At 52.4% G+C, this 12,638-nt stretch overlaps 6 protein-coding genes across 6 annotated transcripts; 4 read left to right on the top strand and 2 right to left on the bottom strand.

Moving 5' to 3' along the window:
• Window positions 1-514: 514 nt before the first annotated feature.
• On the bottom strand, window positions 515-1,548 carry CWC15 (complexed with cef1p; the record flags this gene model as incomplete). The annotated part of the gene is made up of 3 exons (XM_003840767.2): window positions 930-1,548; window positions 582-879; window positions 515-532 (listed from the first exon to the last, which is right to left on the bottom strand). The coding sequence occupies exons 1-3, from the start codon at window positions 1,325-1,327 to the stop codon at window positions 515-517; spliced, it is 714 nt and encodes a 237-aa protein (XP_003840815.1). The 5' UTR covers window positions 1,328-1,548.
• IAQ61_007247 (uncharacterized protein) lies at window positions 1,549-2,568 on the top strand (the record flags this gene model as incomplete). The annotated part of the gene is made up of 3 exons (XM_003840768.2): window positions 1,549-1,750; window positions 1,801-1,920; window positions 1,977-2,568. Exons 1-3 carry the CDS (start codon window positions 1,587-1,589, stop codon window positions 2,566-2,568), a joined length of 876 nt encoding a protein of 291 aa, XP_003840816.1. The 5' UTR covers window positions 1,549-1,586.
• Window positions 2,569-3,409: 841 nt separating this feature from the next.
• On the top strand, window positions 3,410-4,496 carry IAQ61_007246 (uncharacterized protein; the record flags this gene model as incomplete). Its single annotated transcript, XM_066097501.1, has 2 exons — window positions 3,410-3,661; window positions 3,714-4,496. 2 exons carry the CDS (start codon window positions 3,410-3,412, stop codon window positions 4,284-4,286), a joined length of 825 nt encoding a protein of 274 aa, XP_065952543.1. The 3' UTR covers window positions 4,287-4,496.
• A 204-nt stretch (window positions 4,497-4,700) lies between these two features.
• Window positions 4,701-6,937, top strand: IAQ61_007245 (uncharacterized protein). The gene is made up of 2 exons (XM_003840770.2): window positions 4,701-6,314; window positions 6,371-6,937. The coding sequence occupies exons 1-2, from the start codon at window positions 4,860-4,862 to the stop codon at window positions 6,464-6,466; spliced, it is 1,551 nt and encodes a 516-aa protein (XP_003840818.2). The 5' UTR covers window positions 4,701-4,859; the 3' UTR covers window positions 6,467-6,937.
• Window positions 6,938-7,109: 172 nt separating this feature from the next.
• IAQ61_007244 (uncharacterized protein) lies at window positions 7,110-10,635 on the top strand (the record flags this gene model as incomplete). Its single annotated transcript, XM_003840771.2, has 5 exons — window positions 7,110-7,189; window positions 7,468-7,557; window positions 7,635-7,731; window positions 7,809-10,477; window positions 10,596-10,635. 5 exons carry the CDS (start codon window positions 7,110-7,112, stop codon window positions 10,633-10,635), a joined length of 2,976 nt encoding a protein of 991 aa, XP_003840819.1.
• An 894-nt stretch (window positions 10,636-11,529) lies between these two features.
• Window positions 11,530-12,279, bottom strand: IAQ61_007243 (uncharacterized protein; the record flags this gene model as incomplete). Its single annotated transcript, XM_003840772.2, has 2 exons — window positions 12,182-12,279; window positions 11,530-11,759 (listed from the first exon to the last, which is right to left on the bottom strand). The coding sequence occupies exons 1-2, from the start codon at window positions 12,258-12,260 to the stop codon at window positions 11,530-11,532; spliced, it is 309 nt and encodes a 102-aa protein (XP_003840820.2). The 5' UTR covers window positions 12,261-12,279.
• Window positions 12,280-12,638: the final 359 nt, after the last annotated feature.

The raw sequence follows: 12,638 nt of genomic DNA, 5'->3' as shown, positions 1-12,638 counted from the left end.
GAATAGCCAAGTTGTGCTTAGCCCTCTTAACAAGCGCTAGCTGATGTAGTGTGGACCAACCGGGAAAAAGGGCTGCGAGTGCTCTTCTAATTCGGCACCATGTCAACCGTTGAGATCGCTCGATTGTTGTATCCATCTATGGAACATAGTCCAACTGCACGACCGCCATCGTTTGCGTGTAATAATGAACTTTTGTCACGCTCACTATAAGATGACCAGGACTGATCCAGGAGTTGAAGCTTGTCGACACTTACAAGACCGGAGGATCAGAAAGGCTCAGGCAAAAGATAGCCACCAGCCCCGATGTGGTGATGGGTTATGCTGATCAAGATAAGGGATTTGAAGGGTTCTGATGCGTGATTACTGGCATGCACGCCACAAAATCTGCCGGGTCCATGGCATCCCACGCTATTGAGATTGTATTCATCTCATCCAAAATCGCCATGCGCAAAGTCCAGAATACGCCAAAGATACATGAAATCAGGGGGTGTTGACAACATTCGATGTAGTTGCCTCAGCGGATGTACTTGGACTACATATCTCGTCAGCTCTGCTCATTACCAAAGGACAAATTTGCTTACCATGAACTTTTTGTGGAAGTCGGATCGCAGCATGTCGTTGATGAATTCCTTCTTCTTGTTGCGGTCTTCAGTACCGCGTGCTTGGTTCTTGAAGACGACATCGTCATCCCATCTGCGTTTCATGGTAAAGTCCTTTGGATTGAGCAACGGATTCCCACGTGCGACATCAATCTCACGCTGTTGGTCTTCTTCAGCCGCACGCTCTGCCTCCTCTTTGGCCTTTGCTGCAGCACGCTCTTTCTTGATCTTCTCCAACTCGCGCATAAGCGCTGCTGTTTCGTCTTCTTCGTCCTCGTCACTGGGATTGTTAGCAATGCAACGTGCATGGAAGCAACGGGCGAAACGTACTCGTCGTCGCTACTCTCGCTCTCACTACTACTATCGTCTGCGTCTACCTCCCTATACTTCTCTAACACCTCTATGCGTCGCCTCTTTTGATCTGCTCCATCGCCTTCTTCTTGCTCTTCCGCTTGCACTGCGTCTATCTGGCGTTTGGGCGCATTGCCTGGCTCCGTAGCTGCCTCTGGCTCGACGTAGGTGCCATTCTTCTTAGCGTAGTGACGCGCTTCGGCCTCTAAAAGTTCTGCACGAAGGTCACGCTTATAGCCATCCGCATCTCCACCCTGACCTGGCTGTCGGTGCTTGAGGGTGGTGTGTGCTGGAAGAAGTCGCTGGTGGTAGGCAGGTCCTCGCTGAGCTTCCTTTCCGCGCGCGGGATCGAACGTTGGTCTATGGGCGGTCGTCATCGTGTGTATCTACTATTAAGAGGTTTCGAATGAGCCTGATATAGATTTCGGGAGTCTTGCGCGTGATGGATGGCGTGGGATGTGGGGAGTTGTGAAGCATGAGTCTTCCTGTTTGAAAGTCGCTCATAGCTGCCGGCGCGCGCTACTACAGACTTACCGTTGTTTTAGCGCGTTCACTTTGTTCCGACGCCCGCGACAATTTGTCGGCCACTCCCCCACCAATAACGACTCCACATTTCGATCACTTGCACGAGGCAGCATGCCACGTGAAGCTGAGATATCGCTCAATGAGCGCGAGTTTATAAAGCAAGCATTACGAGAGCAGATACGGCTTGACAAGCGCGCGTTCGATGCGTTCCGCCCGGTAGAGCTCACATTCGGCGACGAGTATGGCGTCGCAGATGTACAATTGGGCAAAACGAGGTACGTCAACCATTCCACACCTATCCATGCGTCTTTCTCACTGTCTACAGAGTCATTGCGCGGATATCAGTAGATGTGACAACTCCACTGCCCGAGCGCAAGTTTGATGGCATCTTCCAAATCGTCTCCGAGTTCTCGCCCATGGCCTCTCCTGCCTTTGAGATTGGCCGGTATGTCTCCTCACTAGGCTTGTCCTCAAGTACTTGCTAACCCATTGGACCAACAGGCCCACAGACGCCGAAGTCATCCTCTCGCGCATACTTGAGAAAGCCATCCGACGCTCCAATGCCCTCGATACCGAATCGCTATGCATCATCGCCGGTTTGAAATGCTTTGCTCTTCGCGCCGATGTACATGTGATCGACCATGATGGCGGTTTGATCGACGCCTCCTGTATAGCCGTCATGGCTGCTCTACAACATTTTCGAAGACCAGATGTGGTTGTGGAAGGAGAGAAGGCGACTGTTCTCAGCGTTCGCGAACGAGACCCCATACCTTTGTCTATTCTGCACCAGCCACTTTGCGTAACATTCTCTTATTTTGAGGATGAGATCTTTCTGGTCGACGCAAATCTGGCAGAAGAACGGGTTCGGCAGGGCGAGGTCATTCTTACCATGAACAAGCATGGTGAGCTATGTCAGATAGCCAAATATGGTGGAGCGACCATCAATCCGCTGGCACTCTTGAACTGCACCAGCATAGCGCTGCAGAAGGTTGCAGAATTGAGCGCCTTGATACAGAAGAGGCTCGAGGAGGATGCGAAAAAGCGGGATGCTGGAGGATTACTCGCTGAACTCAGCGCCGAAAATGCCAGATGAAAGTCGACATCATGCAGAGATGTCCAAGCGCATCAAAACATGATATAAGCCAGCAAATCTGGCCTGTCCACCAACGCCCCGGTCCCTCGCTTCGGAGTGTTGCAAAGCGGGAAGCTTCGTCCACTACTGAGACTATGGGAATTCAGGGTTGGGCCAACTGTGCATAAGGAAATGCGAATCGAGGTTGACATGGGAGTTGGTCGCCAGGATAAAAAATCACAGGACGGTGTGATGACGCACAAACTTCAGACAGGTTACAGCCAGCGCCATGATTGCTGGCGACATACAACCAATTGCGAAGAAATAACCAAAATCCGACACCTATTCGCAGCGGATTTGAACGCGTCCGACGAGCTGAGACTGGGGATTATCGAAACCCAAATTCTAGAATATCTCCAAGCTTCTTCAACAGATGCACTGACGTTATGTAGCTTGAAAAGCGCAGGCATGTGCGGGTGGTCTAACCATAACCGAATTGCATCGCCTCGGCTTTACAATCCATGCAACTTGATGCGACAGACATGTGCTCCATCACCACTTGATGGCCCGGCTCTAGTTTTTCTCCTCTCTCCAGAACAACAGGACAGTTTGAGTCAGTCAATCAAAGATTCACAGTGACATCCCACACAATATACGACTAACAATATCACCAACCGTGACAGTCCACACCCTGCTTTTATAATCCTGCGATTGATTCTGAGCACACGCCGTTTTTTGGACTGTGACGTCGTTCATCCTTCGCTTTTCGCGACTACTCTACAGCATTGCGCACCCAGGAAACTGTCTTTCTCACGCACATAACACCCTTGACACTTTACAACTTCACGTTTTGGAAACCAGCATGACCTCTAAACTAGTGCCCTCCGACCCGGCCAAGGTCATGGTCATTCGCGACGTCGTTCCCAACGTCATCACCACCCTTTCACTCCCGTTCTCGCGTTTCGGCCGTGTCAAAATCGGTGGCAGAGGCACAATCGTGCGCCTACAATCGGGATCTCTCGCAGTTTTTTCGCCCGTCGCCTTGACTGAAGATGTCAAGCGCAAGGTCGCTGAGCTTGGGGAAGTCAAATACATTGCTGCACTGGATGCCGAAGTGAGTCTACTCTCACCAAGTCTTTCATACATGTACTGACCCGACCCCATAGCACCACATCTTCCTTGGCCCCTGGCACCAAGCCTACCCGAATGCCCAGGTCATGGGCCCTGAGACTCTCCCCGAAAAACGCCAAAAACAGAAGAACGAGAACGTCCCGTTCGCTTTCATTTTCAGCAAGTCAAAGCCTGTTCAGACCATTTCACCAGAGTTTGATACAGAGTTCGACTGGGAATACGTCCCTGCCCACGTGAACAAAGAAATTGTCTTCCACCACAAGCCCACGCGCTCGCTCATTACTGCTGATCTAATGTTCAACCTACCTGCTACCGAGCAGTACAGCAAATCTGGTGTCGACCCCAACAGCGGAATCTTGACAAAAATCTTCGGTGCGTTGCAGAGTACAAAGGGCAATGCCATCTGGCAGCAACGTACGATCTGGTACGGAACGAGCGCGAGCGATCGCATGGGCTTCGCGCAGTCAATCTCCAAGATCAATGGCTGGGACTTTGAGAGGATCATCGCTTGCCACGGAGATGTGATTGAGGGCGAAGGCAAGGGTATCTTCCAAAAGGTATTCAAGTGGCACCTGGATCTGGCCAAAGAGCAAGGTAAGAGCACCTAAGGCCGCATCTCGTGTGGCACTTGCATGCTAGTGATTTACGAGGAGAGTGCATTGAAGGGTTTCGGAATGATGTGTACATGGGGAGCTGTGATACCAGGCGGAGACTCCGGTTTATTCTCGCTTTGTTTTAAATCAATGTAACGATATAAAGTACATTAGGCTGGTCTTTGAACTAATCATCGCGCGTTTTGGAGTGTGATGCCTGGCAACAAGAGCATTGTGGTAGTACAGCGTTCGTGATATGCCGTAACCATAGAAAATAAGTCGACGTACTAAATTCTATTAACTATGTGCCCTTGGAAAAAAAATCGTCTGAGTGACATGATAATGGCTGTGGCACTGTGTAAGGTACCACGTGGGTGGAGGGGGCCCAAGCTCGTCTGAATTCACGTCATCCCGCAGTCTCCTTCATGTGCAAGACCTCTACACCTGTCAACGCCGCATCCCCGCAGCGCCGCTCCATGGCACCATAAAACTTTGCCATCTGTAGCATCAGGGTAACGGGATTGTAAGGGTGATACTGAGAGTCCCGCAAATTCGCGACTTTGACAGGAATTGGCCTTCACATCCATCATGGCGTCAAGCTCCACAGAAAGAACTCCTTTGATGCCCTCCTTGTCAGGCACAGGACGAACGATACCGCCCAAGCCTCAGCGTACAGTCACATTCAGCTCGACGGTACTCTCTACAAGCCCGAAACAGCCATCGCGCGCCTTATCTCACGGCGCGTCCTCTTCCGGATATGCGCCAACCACTCAAGGCGGACAGCCCATGCTGTCGACGCTCAACAGCAAATTGAGACGGAGGAACAGCTCGGGCGCGCCTGCAAGAATGCCACCAGCACCTGCGCCAAAGCTAGGTCCCCAGCGAACAACAAGAACTGCACAAAAGTTGAAGCTCCTTCCCGATCCGGCTGCTGAAGATGGAGACGAGGACGAGGAGAGTGGACGCGATGTATATGTGCAGTACACCAGGATCAAAGATCCTACTGCGAGGAGAGACGCAGCGCGACTAGGCAAGGCGGACAGGGAACGGCTACCTCGGGTGACAGCCTACTGCACCGCAGCCTCATACAAGCTGGATGAGATGATGCGATTCTTGAAAGGAAAGTCGAAGATTAGAGGAGCTGCACCGAAGCGCTTTGACGAGTGTATCTACTCGCCTTACAATTACGGAATCAAAGGACCAGAGGACGTTGCTAGTAGCAGCGCGCTGGATGGTATTCCCGCCCAAAGAACACGGCGATTTTCAGACAGTGCTATCGAGGTGGAACATGAGAGCGAAAGGAGACGGCAGGACCTCATTGATCTACATCATCAGGGCGATGCACCCGATATTGGCAACGAAGATGGTGTAGAGCGACCTCGCCGCCCGTCGATGACGCACGCCGATTCCGATCCGGCAACCGACACACCTGACTTTGACACGCAGGTACATACGCCAGAAGTCTTTTTATTCGAGTATGGAACCGTTGTGATTTGGGGCATGACCTTGCAGGAAGAGAAGCGGTTTTTGAAAGAGATTGCGAAATTCGAAGTTGACAAACTTGGCAAGGACGAGGTTGAGACGGAAGACTTCAATTTTTACTACACGCGCGAATACCAGGCCCGGATATACAACGACTTTATTAGTTTAAGGGACAAGAAGAACTACATGATCAAGTTGGCGATCAGTCACGGGCTCTCGCAGAGTGTCAAGACATCGTTGTTTGAGGACCTGGTAGACAACACGATTGACGAGACGAAGGACATACCCGCACAGATTGCGAGCTCAGGGAAGATCAATTTGAACAAGAAGCAGATCAACATGCAGATTGGCGAGTTGTTCATTTTGCGCATCAGTATCCATCTGCAGGGCTCCGTGCTCGATGCGCCCGAGCTCATGTGGGCTGAACCGCAGCTGGACCCTGTGTACCAGGCTGTGCGGAGCTATCTGGAAATGGATCAGAGAGTTAGTCTTCTGACGGAGAGGCTGAACGTCATTGGTGATCTGCTTGCGGTTTTGAAGGACCAACTGACAGCTACACACGTAAGTTGTGTTGTGGTTGCGAAGGAAACGTGCACGTGCTAACAAACTATGTCCAGGGCGAACTACTGGAGTGGATCGTTATCATCTTGATTCTGGCCGAAGTTCTCGTTGCTGCCATCAACGTCTTTGTTGACTTGCAAGCCGCAGATTAATGGGCCGGTGCTTCATCGTGTACATAGTGTTGGTTGCTTCGCCTTGTATGATAGGTTGCGCAGTTTGCTAGGAGAAAACGGCTGGGGGGCGCTGTCATCGGTCTCTGCACATGTCAAAAGGCGTTACTTACCCATGGGGCCTTTCTTGTTATACTTTGTTTGTAGTGGTCCCGTTAGAATTCTTACGCGGACGGAGGGACAGGCCTGGTTTTAGCCGTGCGCCAGAGTGGTGGCTTGATACAGGAGGTTATGCGTTGGAGGAAGGTAACTCATACGACGGTACCGTGGTCAGGTAGGTAGGCGGCCGAGCCGAGATACTGCAGGTCTTGGGTGAAACCAGTAATTTAGGCGTGGTTGCACGATGAGAAAGCAAAAAATGAAGAAGAAAACGGACAGGTAGAGGGTTGACAAGTATACTTGGAGAGTGAAAGCTTCTTAGAGCAGCCAAGATGGGTAGACCTTTGAGCCAGCCTTGCCCCTCGCAGTGTGAATGCCATCGTCTGTCGGAGGAGGATGGTTAGCGCTTCCGTGAACCCTGTCTGGGCCATTTTCTACTTTACATGTCACGCCCATAGGAGCAATCGGCGCCCACCCACTTTGTCCTTTGCCCACTCCCGTGTTGCGCCCCAATGAGCCGTCCCAGATGAGTTGGAATCTGCTTGAGCGCTTCATAGAATCGGACCACTTCAACACCGACCCGTCGCTGGCAGTGGCCTATCTTGCGTGAGTTGTTTACTACACAGTTCTCCCGAAGCCACCGTTGCCCGCCGGCTGCACCGCCGCCCTGAGTGAGCACTTTGACCTCAATCCTCACCCTTTCCCCTCTCCGCCTCCTCTGTCTCTTCCCCATTGCCTCTTTCCATGCCCTTGACGGTGCTCTCACCGATGCATGACCTGCAAACAGCGACTGCAATGGCTGCCCTTGGCGCCATGGTAGCATTGTCTACATCCATTCATTCGGAGGGAACCCTTGACTGACCCGTGAGCGCCCGCATCTATAGACGCTATGCAGACCATGTCGGCATCCACTATGTGCTTTGTTCCAAGCTCCGCCAGTTTGCGTACGAGGAGCTCGAATTCTTCCTGCCGCAGTATGTCGCCGCCGCCCACTACGCTGCTGTTCCGCCCGCACAGAGACGACAGACTGCTTACAAACGTGCCCCCACAGGCTATGTCACTTGCTCATCAGCATAGACAATGAGTCTATGGCCCTGGAGGAGTTCATCATCGACTTGTGTGAGGAGTCGGTCAATGGCGCGCTTCTGGTAGGCGCTTCCTTTCCTCACGCAGCCTCTAAACCAATCCATGGCCTGCTTGCTGACATACGACACTCCCACCGCAGACCTTTTGGCTTTTCCAGACGTACTTGCACGACCTCGCCAGCGCGCCCAACTCGATCGCGTTCAAGACGTGTCGGCGGATATACAACAGGGTGCAGCGCATCGTCTTTGGTTCCGCCGAGCCCCAGCGTCGTGAGAAGATCAAGGAGAACGTCCTCCCTGTCTCTGTCCTGGCGAGCTTGGTCCTCGCGAGTGTGGCAGCGCCGTTCCTCCCACTGCATGCTGGGCCCTTGGCCATTGCGCAGGCGCGAAAACCGAGGCCCGTGGAAGACATCATTTCAGACAACGTACAGACGGCGAAAGTAGGCAGGAGCAAGACGGTCACGGGCGCGTCGCCGAGAGTCAAGCAACGGAGGGCGGCATCGGGCTTGTCAGATCCAGAGGATGGGCGCTCTGTCAAGACTGCGTTGCCTCGCCCAAAGGAGTTGGGAGACCCCAAGGACTTGAGGCGACAGGCAGCACGACCCTCTGGCCAGCAGAGAGCGCCCTCTATGCAGAATCGCCCCTCGATGCTTATCGTGGCTCGAGAGGCTCGTCTGAGTTCTTCATCTCTACCAGACTTTCGCCAGGGACCTCCGTCTCCGCTTCCTACCCCGCCTCCCACTGCAGGACTGGGTCCGAGGACTGATCACCATGGATCACGCAGGCATTTGGCGCTTCCCCCGAGACCTCTCACACCGACTGCACTGTCCCGAACACAGAAGATACGCCTCCTACGATCCAATTACTTTCGAAACGAAACCCAGTTCTTGAGTGCCTTGGAAGATATCTCGAACCGATTGGTGATTGTGCCAAAGCCGGCGCGCCTGAGTGCTCTCCGAGCGGAACTGGCCTTGATTGCCCAGGATCTTCCCGCTGAGGTAGACATCCCGACCTTGTCACCCCCCACGTTGAAAGACGGAATTGCCTCGCAAAGTCAACACCATCGAATCGTGCGAATCAATCCTGCCGAGGCTACCAGTTTAAACAGCGCGGAACGAGTGCCATATCTGCTAATGGTGGAGGTGTTGAAAGAGGATTTTGACTTTGACCCAGACACTGAGCAAAACAAGCAACTGCTGGAAAAACTAATGTTCGAAAAAGGTACCTCGAGGCGACGTCTCTTCGATATCACCAACGCGGAATATCTGGCGTTTGATAGGACACCACCAAATGGATCTGACAGTGTATTCGAACCTTCGACGGGCGATTTGGGTAGCACATCGCTGCTAAAGAGCTCAGATGAAGATGACATTTCCTCGGGTCTAGCACGAGTGACACTGCCACCGCCTGTCGCCAGTGCCAGAGTTACAGCGCCTAGGTCGTCAAGCGGCGCAAACACACTGTCTTCTATGGCAACATTATCTACACCCCGGACATCTGATTCTCAAATCAGCAGAACAAATAGCCCTGGTCCCTCGAGACGCATGACGCTGCCTGCCAATGTGAACCGCGGAACACAGAGTGTCGACCAGCCAGACTTCTCAGCCCTGGCTACGCATATGCGCACGGCCGCCCAAATGCTGGCACAGCTCGAAGCCAGTGGTGCAAAGCGACCGAAGAACGAGGTGGCTGCGATAAAGGCCAAAATCATCGCAAGCATGCAGAGTCTAGAGGAGCAGAATTTCCTGTCGGAAGATCAGGGACCAACATTCGACACAATCATGGCAGAGGCTGATCCAGTAGCCATCACCGCAGAACCGGAAGACTTGGAAGAAGGCATGGCTGTCGCGGCCAACACGGGTGCCGGTGCAGCTCGCATGGAGAATGATTTGAAGACTGGTGGAATGCGAAGACAAGGCGACCGCGATGACCCTAGTGCTGCAACATTTGGAGAAGTTTGGACCGCAAAGCGAGAACGCATACGACGATCCTCTCCCTATGGGCACATGAAGAACTGGGATCTCTTTAGTGTGATTGTCAAGACGGGAGCCGATCTCCGTCAAGAAGCCTTTGCCTGCCAACTCATTCAAGTTTGCACCAAGATTTGGGAAGAAGCCAAAGTCCCCGTCTGGACCAAACGCATGCGCATCCTTGTAACAGGCGAGTCGTGCGGGCTCATCGAAACCATTACTAACGGCGTGTCTTTGCACTCGTTGAAACGCAGCTTGACGCTCGCCAGCATAGCTGCAGGCACGAATCCGCGAAAACGCATTGCCACGCTCAAGGACCACTGGCTCAAGACGTTTGGCGAGCCCGATTCCGAGGCATATATTGCCGGTGTTGATGCCTTTACACGCTCCCTCGCAGCCTACAGTGTGATATGCTATGTCCTCCAACTCAAAGACCGCCACAACGGAAATCTCCTCATCGATAACATGGGCCACATCATTCACATTGACTTTGGCTTCATGCTATCCAATTCCCCGGGTTCCATGGGTTTCGAAGCCGCGCCGTTTAAACTGACGCAAGAATATGTCGACGTGCTCGGTGGCTTGAACTCGCCCGCTTTTGAAGAGTTCAAGTCGCTGTGCAAGCGGGCGTTTCAGGCGTTGCGCAAGGATGCCGAACGGCTGATTATGCTGGTCGATCTGATGAGCAAGCAGAGCAAGATGCCGTGTTTTGCGGCCGGGGCGGCGAGCGTGACGAATAGTCTAAGGGCGAGGTTGATGCTGCATCTTAGCCGTGAAGAGGCGGAGGGGTTTGTCGAGGAGTTGATTGCGAAGAGTGTGGGCAGCTATTACACACGGCTGTAAGTTTGTTTCTTTCTTTGGCTTTCTTGGCTCACCCATCCCATTCCCATTGTGTGTTTGTTGAGAGCGAATGCAAGAGAAAGGATGTGAGGAATCCGGGCTAACGATTACGGACAGTTATGATACGTTTCAGTACCGGACGCAGGGCATTTACTAGCCTCGGGTTGATTTGCAGCTCTTTCTCATCGATGCTGGGTGCCGTGGACATGTCTGTCTGCTTGGATTTTCGCTTAGGTTGTGGTGGGCGACGCGAACGCAGCTTTTCCTGTTCACATCTTTCCTTTTCTTTCTCGCTCTAGAGGAGGCTACGTGTTGGAGATGGATGAATGGGAACGGTCAAGGGGGTCAAGATGGTGAAAGTTGAATGCTGAGAGGCAAGGGGGTTGTCGCTCTTGGATAGAATCGCTCGATTGCATTTGCATGGTTGCATGGAGGGTATATAATACAACTATCACTATCGGTATAGCAAAGTGACGGTGTTCTGGATCACTTGTTGCGTGCGTGAGGTGGAATTGTCTGCATGTTGGAGCTGTGATGACTTTGTTTTCCAACGTGTCGTGGGCAGTTCAAGTGCACTTGGCCTATGACGAGCGAGTGGGGGGAGGAGGTTGTGATGTGGTGTGGTTTGCTGTTTGTGGGAGGGAGTGGGTTGGGGGTTGGGTGGAGGGAAAGTGCAGTGTATATTTTGTTGGGTCTATGTGTAGGGTGGTAGATTAGCCGAATTCACTTGGTTTTTATGATTGTACTTTGACTTCCGTACGAGGGAGATGAGATGAGTTGGGATGATTTTTGGGGGGTTGTCTAGGTAGGGTGTGATTGGGCTGGTTTCGATATTGAAAGGAACGCTATATTCTGTCTCTAGAGACAGCAAGCAGTGTTGTACTGTTGGGAAAGTGCTATCATTGATGCATCCGTCCATGGTGGAGAGTGCGTAGTATTTTCGACATGCTGATTGTGTTGTCGTAGTACAGATCTCATCGTCGACAGTTGGCACCAAGTTGACAATCAATCGAGCGAGCATCGAACAATCTACAAGGCAAGGCGTACACGTTTAAAAAGAAAAGGTGGAACCTCGGGGTGCTGCTCTTTTGACGGCCTCACGATTATGTCGCAAAGGGCACCGATTGAGGAATATTATGCGGACGCTTAATTGTGACTTGTTGAGATGTGCGTCGGTGGTGAGCATGAGGCTGTCTGTCTCTTGGCGAGACCTAATCTCGCCGTGCTTGTCCATGAAACGTGTTGCGGGCCGTTTTCTTCGACGGTTGTCAATGTGGGTACCTATGGTGGGTCAGTGCAGTTGGTAGCGATGATGAGCTGCAGAAGGGTAGCACGATAGCTACCGTAGCTGCCTCGGCCACGCCACTTTTGGGTGATGGGTGCATAGGGGGCTGAAGGCTCATGCGTGAAAAGAGAACTGGTGCAGTGCAGTGGCTTTTGCATGATTTCTCGTAGGTTTTGTTGAAGGGGGTTGAAGGGTGAGGGGATCCGATGTCAGCATCTCGATCACGTGATATGTATAGGAGAGAGTTCAGTTCCATGTTCCCCTGTTAGGGTTTGGGCTAGTGAGGAACAGTTTGCCTGGCTTCGTGTCCGCGAGTAGTTATTTTCGTCTGGCCACTAAGACATGGCGATGACAATAGTGACATGGCCTATCGATCATGACGGTGAGGAGCAAGAGACTAGAGTCAAGAGCTGCTTACTGTGTAGGCGATGAAGCTTGGATAAAGTAAGCACGACCTGCACTGACAGCGGCGGATCTGCAGCAAGCCCATGTGGCATGATTGACGGAGGATTTGGGCTTCAAGTCAGTCAGATGCGGTGGACAGCAGGCGTGGTGGTGTCGTGCGCCCGTACAGTGGAGATGGATAGATGAATACTGTAGGTTGTTGAGCAATGCAGGCTGAATGGCAACAGCGGGCAGCTGTTCAAGTGACGGATGGATTGACTGTGGACCAAGGGGTGTCTTGTATTGGTATCGGTATTGTATTGTACAGCGGGAGCGAGGATGGCGATCCCTCGTTGCGTCTGGCGATCTGTGGTCTGGGCCATGCGCCCCCAGTGCCAACAGCGCGTTAGTGTGTTTTACCGGTACATGTACACAGATGTTATACTGTACCCAGTACATATACCATAGTATGTGCCTAGTGTGATGTACGC

The sequence above is a fragment of the Plenodomus lingam genome (genome assembly GCF_022343315.1).
Source record: "Plenodomus lingam strain CAN1 chromosome Unknown contig_27, whole genome shotgun sequence".
NCBI lineage: Eukaryota > Fungi > Ascomycota > Dothideomycetes > Pleosporales > Leptosphaeriaceae > Plenodomus > Plenodomus lingam.
The sequence above is the reverse complement of the archived record's forward strand: the minus strand, read 5'-3'. Positions and strand labels throughout refer to the sequence as shown.

Coding starts and splice junctions, on each gene's coding strand:
- IAQ61_007245 (XM_003840770.2), top strand. CDS start 4,860: ATGGCGTCAAGCTCCACAGAAAGAACTCCTTTGATGCCCTCCTTGTCA. Junction 6,315..6,370: donor ACCAACTGACAGCTACACAC/GTAAGTTGTGTT, acceptor AACTATGTCCAG/GGCGAACTACTGGAGTGGAT.